Here is a 12,611-nt window from a genome sequence, read left to right as displayed (position 1 = left end):
ATGACAGAAACCGCCTGTACAATGTCCTGTAAATGCCTGTACATTTCTGCATTGTTGTGACTTGTAAAATGAATTCAGAGGAACTATTAAAAGTGCTGTTCTCCAAGGGGCTGCCTGTGGGACTGCTCCTTGGGACGGGGCTGGGCGAAGGGGGAGCAAACACCCTGTGGGCATAGGGATGGGTGGTGCAAGCAGAGAGATGCCGATTCAGCCGCAGCGCAGACTCCGGGGTGGGGATGGGGGGGTTCAGTTGCTGAGCCCCCATTCCTTGGAAGCCAAATGATCTCAGGATCCATCAGCCAGCCTGCAATGGGGAGTGGGGGGGGGGATTCCCAAGGAGGGGATGGGGTGCTTGGAGGTTTTTTTTCTGGGGTTGAGGGGGAATGTAGAGGTGGCCAGAAGTGATGCTGACGGGATGGGAGGGTGGTGGGGAAGGATGGCTCTGGGTGACGATGACCGGAGGAGGCTGCACCATGCTCAAAGAGAAGGTTCCTCATGGGAGAAAAATGGGGTGGAAAGCAGAGCTGACCAACGTTGTGGGGTCGGGTCAGTGCTGGGGAGGTGTACGGAGGGTGGGTGCCAATGTGGGTACTGGGGAGTGGGTGTAGGTGCTGGGGGTCAGGTCAGGGATCCCTGTTTCGCACTCATTGGCCCGGCCCCTTTGTCCCCTGTGGTCCAGGAGTCTGGGAGCGTGGCTGTCCTGGCCAGAGGACTCAGCCCCTCCAAGATTCTTTCCAACAGTTTCCAACAGCAGCAGCCTAACCATGGTGCCAGGCTGACACCAGGACCCTCCCAGCAGCTCTTCATCTCCAAGTCAAGCTTGCAAGTGACCAAATCCCACCCTCACCTGATGGGCACCAGTTTCCTCCCACCGCTTACCCAAAAGCAGCACCAGCATTGGTTGGCCCTTCCCCACCACTGCCTGCCCTGCAGCCTGGGGCCCCTCTCTCCATCCCACCCAGGGGAAGGGTGAATCCCCCCCTGCCCCGGGACCCCATTGACTAGATACAGTCGCACACCAGAGGGCAAATCCTTCCCCTGTGCCCCACAAACATGTCCCCCACTGTCCCCGGGATGTGAATACAGGGCAGAGCCAACTGGTGCATCCTGAGCACACATGGGTGTCCCATCTCCTCTTCCAATGCACCCACTGCCAGCCACTTCAACCCAAACCCAACATGCAGACAGGCTCACCCGCATCCCACCAGAGCCCTGGCCTCCCATCGATGGGCAGGGGAGGTGGTCGTGAGCCCTGGAGAGATGTCCCCTCCTCACATCTGAATTGTGAGCAGTTTACTGAATTACACAAAGTGGCTGGCCAATAATCCAAGACGATGGATGGTTTTGGTCTGGTTTATTAAATGCCTGTTCCTAGGGATGCTCTGGATACCAGCTCTGCATCCTGAGGGTGCTCACAGTTCCCATCGCAGCAGCATCCCAAGCCAGGACCATACCCCTCCAGGCTCCCAGGGCAGTGGGAAAGAAAGTGGGTTTGGTTGGAAGGACGCACAGGTGCGGTCTTTTCTGTGGACCTTCACCCAAATCCCTGAGCTGAACTCAGCCTGGGCTGAATGTCTGCTTGACTGGGAAGGAGTCATGGAGTCCTGGGCCATTGCCTCGCGGGGAGAGCCTGTGTATGTCCCACTCAACCACTTCATTGCATCATGGATGTCCGCTTCCACCATCCTCAGAAAGGTGACCGACTTCAGCCCCAAGGATCCCACCACTTGCTCCCTGTGTCCTTGGGGTGCCCCATATGGCCAGTGGAAGCAAGGTCAGGGAGGACTACAGAGTTGCCGTTCACCACCGTAGGGAGAAATTTGTGTGGCCAAAGCTCAATTAGAGTACTGTGAACGACAATTAAAAGGTTTTTTTTTAAATACAGCAGACCAGAAATAACATTGGCCCATTACTTGATGAGTATGGTCACCTCACAAACAGGGACACAGACAAAGCAGAGACAGTTAATGCTTTCTTCAGCTCGGTCTTCAACACCAATGCTGGGCTTTGGGACCCTCAGAGTCCTGGGCTAGAGAACCGTGGCTATGAGAATGATAAATTCTCAACCAACCCCAAAGTTGTGTGGGATTTGCTGCTCCAGCTGGATCCCTATAAGTCTATGAGGTCTGATGGGATTCATCCAAGGGTACTTAAAGAGCTGGCTGATATCATAGCGAGACCTTTCTCAATGATTTTTCAATGCTCTTGGGAATCTCAAGAGGTCCCAGTTAACTGGAAGCTGGCAAACATTGTCGCAATTTTCAAGGGCAATAGGGATGATCCTGGTAACAACAGGCCTGGCAAAATTATGGAGAAGATTATTCTGGGAGTTATTGAAAAACATCTGAAAGACAACACAGTCCTTGGTCCCAGCCAGCATGGGTTCACAAGGGGAAAGTCCTGTATAACAAACTTAATTTCTTTCTACAAGGTAACCCACCTGGTTGATCAAGGGAAGCCAGTCAATGTAATCTTTTTTAGCTTTCAGTAAAGCTTTCCATCCTGCCTCTCACTGTATCCTCCTGGACAAAATGTCCAGCGTACAGCTGGATAAACACATGATGCAATGGGTGAGTACTTGGTGGCGAGTCGGGGTCAAAGGGTTATGGTAAATGGGGTCACATCAGGCTGGCAACCAGCCACCAGTGGGGCTCCACAGGGATCCATCTTAGGGCCAATGCTCTTTAACGTCTTCAGAAATGACTTGGATGCAGGACTCGAATGAATACTAAGTAAGTTTGCCGATGACACAAAATGGGGAGCAGCTGTCAACCCCCTCAAAGGCAGAGAGGCCCTGCAGAGAAATCTGGACAAATTAAAGAGCTGAGCAATCACCAACAGTATGAAGTTTAACAAGGGCACGTGCCGGATTCTGCACCTGGGAGGGAGCAACCCTGGATGTACATACAGCCTGGGGAACGAGAGGCTGGAGAGCAGTCCCACGGAACAGGATCTGCGGGTTCTGGTTGATGGCAAGTTGAACGTGAGTCAACAGTGAGCCCTGGTAGCCAAGAGGGCCAACCCTGTCCTGGGGTGCATCAAACACAGCATGGCCAGCCGGTCGAGGGAGGGGACTGTCCTGCTCTGCTCTGCACTGGTGCGGCCCCACCTCGAGTACTGTCCGCAGTTTTGGGTGCCACAATATAAAAAAGATAGAAAGCTACTAGAGAGCATCCAAAGGAGGGCCACGAAGTTGGTGAAGGGTTTAGAGGGGAAGCCATATGAGGAGTGTCTGCAGTCACTTGGTTTGTTCAGCCTGGAGAAGAGGAGACTGAGGGGAGACCTCACCGCGGTCTACAGCTTCCTCAGGAGGGCAGGCGCTGATCTTTTCTCTCTGGCGACCAATGATGGGACCTGAGGGAATGGCATGAACACAGGTGGGGGAGGTTTAGGTTGGATATTAGCAAAAGGTTCTTCACCCAGAGGGTGGGTGAGCACTGGAATAGGCTCCCCAGGGAACTAGTCACGGCACCAAGCCTGACAGTATTAAAGAAGCATTTCGACAACGCCCTCAGACACATGGTCTGAATTTTGGGGTTGTCCTGCGCAGAGACAGGAGTTGGACTCGATGATCCTCGTGGGTCCCTTCCAACTCAGGACATTCTATGATTCATGCCCCAGACCATGACAGACAGACATCCCACCTTGGCCGTACAGCACGCCTTTTAGCTGGTCCTTTACTGATTGCTCTGCAGGACAGCGGGGTCCAGTACGCAATATTGAGCACGGTCACAACACCGTCATGGGCATGATCCATCCCTCCAAACAGCCCGAGCTGGCAGTGGCACCTGTACAACAGCAGATACCCCTCTGCCCCTGCAAGACGCTGCTGTGACTTGCTGCTCACTGCCCGAGTCACCGCGGCACTCACTTCTTAGGGGACAGAACCTGCTGGAGGGACGGCCAGGCTGGAGGGCAGGATGCATCATCACGGTGGAGGGGTTGTCCAGGGGGGGGTGAAGGGCTGGTGGTCAGCGGTGACAGCGGGGGTCGGCTCTGCAGCACTCCGACAGCTTCTGCAGGACTCGATCCTTCAAGCAGATCCTCCTGGAGAGCTTGAGCGATAGGCTGGTCTCATTCTCGTGGGCCTTCAGCTTGGCATAGTAGTCAGAAAACTTGTTGTAGAGGATGGAGATGGGCATGCCGTTGAGGATGATGCCAAAGGATATGCAGCCAAATGCCACCATTCTGCCAAGCACCGTGTTGGGTACGGTGTCTCCGTAGCCCACAGTGGAGAGGCTGACCTGGGCGAGGAAGGGAAAGGATAAAATCTTACAGGAACAAGCCCAGCAGACCCCGCTTGCTGGTGCTGGGACCCACCTCCCTCTGCCCCTGTGTGGAAGCTGAGCATCACCTGGGAATGGCACTGCAGCTCGGCTCTCCCTGCTCCAGCAGCCTGCACGGCCAGGGCTCAGCTCCCTGGGCTGCACCTGGCAGGCTTGGAGAGCCTGAGGAAAGGGCTGGATGAGGCCTCAAGAGCAGAGACTGGAGGCAAGGCGCCCCCCCCTCCCCTTTGCGTGTGTCTCTTCAAAAGCAGCTGGACATCACCAAGCTGAACTTTCCGCAGCAGCCAGACTGTCTGCTGGAGCTTCCTGCCCCCAGGGAGCAGTGGCTCCGGTGCTTCCTGGCCATGAGCTGCCCGGTCCCATGGGAATGAAGCTTCCCAGACCCTCCCTCCAAGGGAAACAGAGGCACTACCCAGGAATGCACCCGGAGGAACCGTGTTTGGATGACAGGGACGGGGCAAGAACAAAGGCAGAGAAGTTTGGGCTTTGCACGGAGCCATGCTGACCAGGGAACGGATCAGCCTGTGATGTTTAACTACTCAAATCTGGTGATTTTGCTAAATGATTTTGCACTTCCTCGAGGAAGGATGAATTTGAAGCAGACAGCCTGAGGTAGCCAAGGGGGATTATAAGAGCAGAAGTGATCTGTGGGATCATTTCAGCTGTAAATCAAAATGCCCTTGTAACCCCTGGCTCTCAAGTGCTTTAGCTGCTTCTCATCTCAGAGGTAATCCAGGTTTATTATAGCGCTCGGCTCAGCAGAGCTGCCAGCTCCCGGCACAAGCAGGGCAGCAAACAAGGGCTCCCGTCCCTGGCTGCAGCACCCCCCAGTCTGTGTCCTCTTTCAGGACACGGGCTAAGACACGATGTGACCATGTTTCCTTGGTTCCTCCTTGCAGCCCTAGGTCCTCTGGCTCAGCCCCACAAGCTCTGGCCCCCTCATGCCGGGTTGCAATGCTGCACAAGCCTCAGGCTGTCCTGGGCAGCTGTCCCCATGCCCATGGGGTCTAAACCATATCCACCCGACACTTGGGTCCCATGACAGATAAAGCCTGGCCTGAGTTACAGCCCCCTTGTCACTAACCCAGGCCTGGAGGTTCCCAGGCCATCACCTCTGTCCCACCATCCCACCCCAGCACCAGCTTTTGAGCCTCTGAGCTTAGTCCAAATCTCTGATTTCTATTCTCAGAGCATGCAGGGCTCTGGGTTTCCCACCACTACTGAGCTGGTGGGAAGACCGGGCCCTTTTCTGCCTCCTGGACAGCAGCAGTGGTGAATCCCTCGAGCACCAGGGTAGCCCCCACCCATGGAGAACTGCCACACCCCTCTCTGGAAGAAGGTGCTCACACCTTACCGCTGCCCACCACCATGCGTAGGGGATACTGGTGAAGTTGGTGCCTGGGACATCATGTTCCACCGAGTGCATGAGGGCGGAGAAGGTGAAGACCCCCATGGCGATGAAGAGGAAGAGGCAGCAAACCTGCTGGTAGCACTGGCGCATGGTGAAGCCAAAGGCCCGGAGGCCAGTGGAGTGGCGCGCCAGCTTGAGGATGCGGAAGATCCTCATCAGCTTGATGATCTTGAGGACTTTGCCCAGCTTGCTCACATTCTCCACCTTGTGCAGTTCCTCATGGTAAAGCGTGTCTCCTTCGTCCAGATTTTCAAAGAGGATCTGGATGTAGAAGGGCAGGATGGCCACCAGGTCTACAGCATTGAATGCTGCCCGCAAGAAGTTCTTCAAGCTGGAGGAGGATAGGAGCCGCATGAGGTATTCGGAGGTGAAGAAGACGGCACAGATCATCTCCAGCTGCTCCATCCACATCTTCCCTGTCTTGTGTTTCATCTCCTCCACTGTGCTCAGTGTCATGCCCACGATGGAGATAAGCACAAAGAAGCTCGACATGACGGCGATGATCTTGGCTGGGATAGAAGAATATGGGTTCTCAATGAGGTTCCAGATCATCTTCCGAAACTGTCCCAGAAATTTGCCATCAAACTGCTCCGCTGAGTCCAGGGGCTCCAGTTCTGCCTCCAGCTCCTTCTGTATTTTCAGGTACTCGCTGAGTTCATCTTGCTTTTCCTCAAACAGGATCCGGCAGCAGCGTTGAGCATATTTCAGATGGATTCCCCAGTACTCGATTTCCTCCACAAAGTTACTGGGACACATCTCATCCATTACCCACAGGACCCCGCTGCGGTAGAAGTGGAAAATGTAGTGGAAAATTGAAGGATCTCTGTCAAAGAAGTACTCATTCTTCTGCACTGAGTAGTCATCGCAGAGCTGCAGCTTCTTCATGGGGTCTGTATAAAGGGCCAGCTTCCCAAGCCTGGTGATGGGGTACCGGGCCACTACCTTGTAAGCTATCTGGAACAATTTGCCACCCACGTTAATGTTGAGCAAGTACTTGTTCCTCTGGATGGGACTCTTGCTTTTCTCCTGGTTTCTGTCCGTCACGTTCTGCATGGAGCTCCATTGCTTTACCAGGCTGTCCTGTGCAAATGGGATGTGCACTTCCTCTTCCTCCGGTGTCCGGCAGCAGCCCTGGTGATCCCCAATCTTCAGGCTGGCAGAGAGACTTGCACGCCTCGTCCCCAGCTGCCTCATCGTGCCTGATCCTCTGAAGCAGCGATTCCTGTTACGGGACGTGGAAGAGCAGCTCTGGCTTCATGGGAACGCTCCCACCAGGCGTACGCTGACTGGGACAAGTGCTGTGAGCTCAGAGGAGCAGCGGCGAGAGGCTGCCCGAGGGGCACTGGTCGTGTCATGGTGCCACGTGGCACCTGCCAGGTTCCCAAAGCCGATTGCTTATCAGATTGCAGTTTGCATCGTAGGAGTCGGAGGCAGCTAACTGTCTGCTCCTTAAGACAATAATGAGATTGAAGCACTAGCCCTTTATGTAAGGAACTATTTCCAGCTCTGCACTTCTCTTTTTCCTCATTCTGTTCTTATTAGCTGTTTGTGTTTGTCACAAGCTACCCTGTTTCCAAGGAGGGCGTTCACGCCAGCAATTTGAAAAGAGAGCATGAACTTGCCTTGATTTAACCCTGAAAGACCTCCCTTGCCAGGCACAGAAAGGTGCAGACACGCTGGATTTGTATATCAGCTTTGTACCCTCGCAACAGATGCTGCTTTTGGCACCCGTCACTCGTTAAGCACCCCAGCGCTAATGCAGCCGCCTCTGCTCCATCAGCTGTCATAGCCCAGAGACGGGAGATGGTTGTTACCTCCCAGCTCATCCTTCAAAACCCCACAGCGCAGATTTAGAGGAGAAGAGGTGAAGGAACCATCTCACCCTCCACGCAGTGCCCGAGCGCATCCCCAACGTGACAGGCTGATCCCGCACCGCTGCCCTGTGTCACCTGCTCCTCACACTGGCTTTCAGCCCCAGTACTCCCATAAGCAGGGGCAGGAACATGGAATGGGACACTGGAGATGTGAGCATGCAGTAAACATTCCCCTGAATTATAGGAACCAAAGAAGAGGAAATAATCCTTTGGGGATTTGCAAGTAAAAGGGGAACCAAAATTGAAGAGGCCAGTCTTTGATGTCTTACCCTGGAACACAACCCTACCTCAGCACGTAAAACATCACACTGATTTCCCTGGACTGACCTAATTGAATGCAGAGACCTGGAGCACAAAGCTGCTCCTAGGCTGAAAAGCAGCTCAGGCTCCACTACAATTGAAGTCTCTGAGCCTGGGGATTAGAACAACAAAAATGCTTCTGGCACCAGACAGAGGAAGGGAAATTGCTGTCACAAACATGGCCCCAAGTTTTGGCACAAGACTCATAAAAATGTGTTTCTTTCAACCTTGAAATGCTCAGCTCAGGGATCAGTAAGCAAAACCTGCGTGATCTCGCAGCGGGGAAGATGCTGCGACTGCTGAGTTCACCCACCGGCCTTGCTCCCCATCGCACGGAGCAGGGGGCTCTGCCCCGCCTAACAGGACAGCACGTGTCGGCTCAGCAGCTCCAGCCGAGAGGATGATCTGGGACCGGCTGGTGACAGCTGACCTCTGCCACATGGCCCTGACAGCACAAGCACTTCTCTCAGCCCTAGCTCAACCCCCGTCCCACGGGGATTTCTGAAGCACCTTCCCGCTCTGCTGGGCACCCCACTCCTTTCGCTTGCTCTAATGAAAAAGCAACAAGTTCAAGCAGTCTTAGGTTTTTCACCTTGTTCTTAGCCATGCTTTCCACTTGTCGTCTCTTCTGCAGTAGCACTCCTGGTGCCAGTGCCAGCCATTTCTCTTGTTTCCACCTACTCCATTCATTCTGCTCCCCGTATTTCATTCTTCGTATTACAGCTGATGTGTGCTGGAGTCACTTCAGTCCCAGGCAGGCACAGCAGCTCTCGCTTTCCCTATCTGCCCGTGCCAGCCCACCCACCACAAGTTCTCTTTGCCAGGATGTGACAATCCAAAGGTGACAGCCCCCACCCTCCCAACTACAGAATTCAAGCAAATGCACAAATCCAAGAAAAATAAAAATAATCCAGAACTCATTATAATGTTTCAAGTTCTTTATTCTCCTGTGTCATTCACCAACAGCTATCTCCACATGTCCCTATGGAAACAGAAGCAAGGTTTGCTAATGACCTCTTGGTACTAACAATAGCAGCACCGGAATAACTCGGTACTCTATGCCACATATGGAAGTTTCTCCCGTGGAGTACAGCAGCACACTCACACTAGCAGGAGTGGAAGACTCCTGCTCTAAGGCTGATGACCGGTGTCTGCTTGGCAAGCCAAGTTCTCACCTTTAAGGCACAGAGACCAGCAGCCAAGGCAGCAGCTTCCTATCTTTTGTGCACTTGGTGCACACTTGTGCAAGGAGTACATGATCAACACTGAACTAGAGGCACTGGTCAGTAATCCCCTCCTCCCACTGCCAGTTCTTCTGAAAAGTGTTCAGCACTGAGCCATTTGGAAAGAGCTACACATGCCACAATGCACGGACAGTGTTTGACCCAAGATACGAGTTATTTCAAGCTGAAATAAAAAAAAATTAAAAAAAAAAAGCCAAACACTCAAAATCTCATAGAATGGTTTGGGTTGGAAGGGACCATCTAATTCCAACTCCCCTGCCATGGGCAGGGACATCTTTTGTTAGATCAAGTTGCTCACAGGCCCATCTAACCTGGCCTTGAACACTTCCAGGGATGGGGCATCCATAACTTCTCTGGGCAACCTCTGCCACTGCCTCACCACCCTCATTGTGAAGAATTTCTTCCTTATGTCCAATCTAAACCTTCCCTTTTTCAGTTTATAACCATTGCCCCTTGTCCTGTCACTACAGGTCTTGGTAAAAAGCCCCTCTTCATCTTTCTTACAAGCCTCCTTTATATATTGAAAAGACACAATAAGGTCTCCCTAGAGCCTTCTCTTCTCCAGGGATTGCCCCGACCTAGCTGCACAGGACCTTGCACTTCACCTCATTGAACCTCCTGAGGTTCACATGGGCCCACTCCTCCGGCCTGATGGTCCCTCTGGATGGGATCCTTGGAATCAACTCCACCGCTCAGCTCGGTCTCATCCACCAACTTGCTGAGGGTGTACTCGATCCCACTATACATGCCACTGATGAAGACAGCAAATAGCATTGGTCCCAGTACAGACCCTTGAGGGACACCACTCATGTCAAAACAGTTTTAAGGAAGACACCATTAACAGTGTTAGAGAAGCAACATCCAGAGTTGAGCACTGGGGTGGAAAGCGCAGTTGTGCAAAAGGTGGAGATCCTTGCTGGAAGGGAGTGTGCTGAGAAGCTGCTTGCCCCACACTGACTCAGGGTGGCAGGGTAGCAAAGCCAGAGCAGACAGGAAGCTTTTCAACTTCTACCCCTGAGGTTGATCTGACAGTAAAAGCTTCCTGTACATTGGACTGAGCTCCTTCAAAACACTAGCGCAAACATGGAGTACACGGCTGATCTGTGCAGAGTCAGTGAGCTCCTACTGAAATGGATGAGAAAGCCCCTATTCCCTGACAAAATCCAGGGGGAAGAATGAGGCGTGTGAAAAAAAGTCTCTTGGCTGGAAGTGGGAGGAAACAGTTGAATAGCACCTGTCATTTCATGGAGAATAAAATCTTTGGGTCCGAGGCCAAACTGGTAAGAATCAGCATTAACAACGCCTGGAGGCAAGAACAATGAAGAAATTTCTACAACCCTTGTGAGGGGTGATTTCACAGCACCAGCAAAGGTCCTGTGCTATTTCCAGAGCCAAAGTAGGCCCACAATCTCAGACCCGTTTCCAACGGGAGCATCCTCTTGTTATTCCAGTGTAACAACCCAGATTGGAGAGCTTACATCCAATTTAGTCAGCCTCTGTGGTGAGCAGGAGAGAGACGAGGCTAGTCTCATCTTATCACCTCATGGTAAAGATTCCTGTTACAAGAACAGAAAAACACCTGGTTATGGACAGTCCTTCAGACAAACACCTGGTTTGACTTCAGTTTGTGCAAAGCAGAGGAAAACAATCCACACCAGAAGATTACTATCTCAGCATGAGCGCTCAGTGTCCTTGGCAGCAGAGGAAGGACAGAGACCAGCACATCACTATCAAAAGAAGCCAGCATCTTCTCAGATTAGGCTGTGCAACTATCCCTGCAGTCAAACCAGAGCCTTCATGCCTGATTGAGAGGAAGGTAGGTAAGGGGAGAGTTCTGCTGCTTCAGGGCAGACTGGAACCCCAAGCATGTGGCTGACCAGCAGCAGGAGCAGCTGGGAAAAGCTCCCCGCAGAAGGAAAGGCTCTAGAGGCTAGAAACACAGGGCAAGAAAGCATTTCTCCCCCACGTATACAGAGCGTGTGGGGTGCAAGAAACTTACCCTTCAGGGAAACGAGCCTGTGTGGCTCTTGTCAGGCATCAGCTGTTCCCTAGATGCTTTTTCAAGACTGAAGATGTCAGATCTGGTTTTTGCTTTGGACAGGCCCCACACAGCAATAGAACCCACAGCTACCAGGATGCTCAGGAGCACTAGAGAGGAGAGCGCACAAGCAGAGAATTGCTCACTACACCTGGTCTGGACATCAGTGCTGGGCTCTACCGCTCAACGGCATTGGCCAACAGTTAGAGATCAGCAGCTTGCCTCAAGGATAAGGGACAGAGAGAGGAAATGAGTTAGTGCCAGATTGCGTGGAATGGCCTTTCCAAAGACACAGTGCGTCCAAGTCAGGAACGATTAAGCTGTGGTGCAAGGCCTCCCCTAGCCCTCCCAGCCCAGTGAAAGCAGCTAATGATACAGGTCTGGAATTAACTCCACCAGGATACCAGTTTATAGACCAACCCAGGACCAAGACCATGTGCATATCACATACCTGCAATAATCAAGATCCACATGCGGCCTTGACTCCTCGATGGCACAGAGCCCCCAGGCACAGGCGTAGCTGAAGCCTCTACAAGGAAAGAGCAAAAAGTCCATCAGGTTTCCAGCTCACCTTATGGTCAGCATTCAAAGCAGTCTCCAATCCAAACCTGGCTGAGTTCTCACTTCACCTCAAGAGTGCCAAGAGGCCTTTTTCCATTTAAGCAAAACCTTATCTACCATTCCTGTGATTAGCCCACATCAGAGGGGAAAAAAAAGTCCTACTGGAAATGCGTAAGAGGGAAAGCTGGGTAATTTCCCAGCTGTAGCTGCAGCATCCTAGCCTCTCCTCGTGGCACCAGGAAGCCCCAAGTACAACCAAAATGCAGCTCATTTCCCCATCTACCAACTGAATTAGTGCAGGCATCAAATCCAAATACAGTCTCTCAGGCCTGCACTAATCTCCCTCCTCTCCACATCCATGGTGCTTCAGCTCCCAGACACCACAGAAACTCCCAGGGTAAAGGAAGCTGGAACAGCGCTTTCAAGCACCTCAGACAGCCAACAGGTGTACGACAAAGGAAGCTCCAGAGCACCTCGGCACAGAGCAGCAGACACAAACAGTCCTGGGGATGCAGACACATCCTTCAGCTTGACAGGTACCAGCATCTGCTGCTCTGGTCCTGCCCGTACGGCCCAGAAGTGCTTCCCCCATCCTTTTCCATTCAGCTTGCCCATTCCCCAGAGATCAGAGGAGCTCAGAAGCGTGGACAGAGACTCCAATATCATCGGTTTGTTGGAAGGAAGCAATCAGAATTGCATGTTCTGGAAGAAGGTACTTCAAAGGCGCTTCCCGAGGGAGCCGTGGGGTGTTTAAACGCCGTCTCCACAGGAGGAAGCTTAAGGTGGGGCTAACCCTACAGGGCTTCCTCTGCCCAAAGCAAGTTGTGACGAATGCAACTGTCTCAGAGAGGCTAGAAACGACAGAGATGAAAGGCTTTAGTCTGGTTTATCACCCCC

General features: G+C 52.7%; 2 protein-coding genes across 2 annotated transcripts in view; one reads left to right on the top strand and one right to left on the bottom strand.

Moving 5' to 3' along the window:
- LOC104167191 (bone morphogenetic protein 2-like) overlaps positions 1-3,835 on the top strand; it is an 8,390-nt gene extending 4,555 nt beyond the window's left edge. Inside the window, exon 7 of the mRNA XM_009707377.1 lies at positions 3,696-3,835. Within this exon, the coding sequence (XP_009705679.1) occupies positions 3,696-3,835 (140 nt within the window). The remainder of the gene's footprint in view (positions 1-3,695) is intronic.
- Positions 3,836-3,937: 102 nt separating this feature from the next.
- On the bottom strand, positions 3,938-6,891 carry LOC104167190 (potassium voltage-gated channel subfamily V member 2-like). The gene is made up of 2 exons (XM_009707376.1): positions 5,641-6,891; positions 3,938-4,244 (listed from the first exon to the last, which is right to left on the bottom strand). The coding sequence occupies exons 1-2, from the start codon at positions 6,889-6,891 to the stop codon at positions 3,972-3,974; spliced, it is 1,524 nt and encodes a 507-aa protein (XP_009705678.1). The 3' UTR covers positions 3,938-3,971.
- Positions 6,892-12,611: the final 5,720 nt, after the last annotated feature.

Source organism: Cariama cristata, unplaced genomic scaffold, assembly GCF_000690535.1.
Source record: "Cariama cristata isolate BGI_N322 unplaced genomic scaffold, ASM69053v1 scaffold3879, whole genome shotgun sequence".
NCBI classification, from domain to species: Eukaryota; Metazoa; Chordata; class Aves; order Cariamiformes; family Cariamidae; genus Cariama; species Cariama cristata.
Note: the sequence above shows the minus strand (reverse complement) of the source record. Positions and strands in the feature narration are given on the sequence as shown.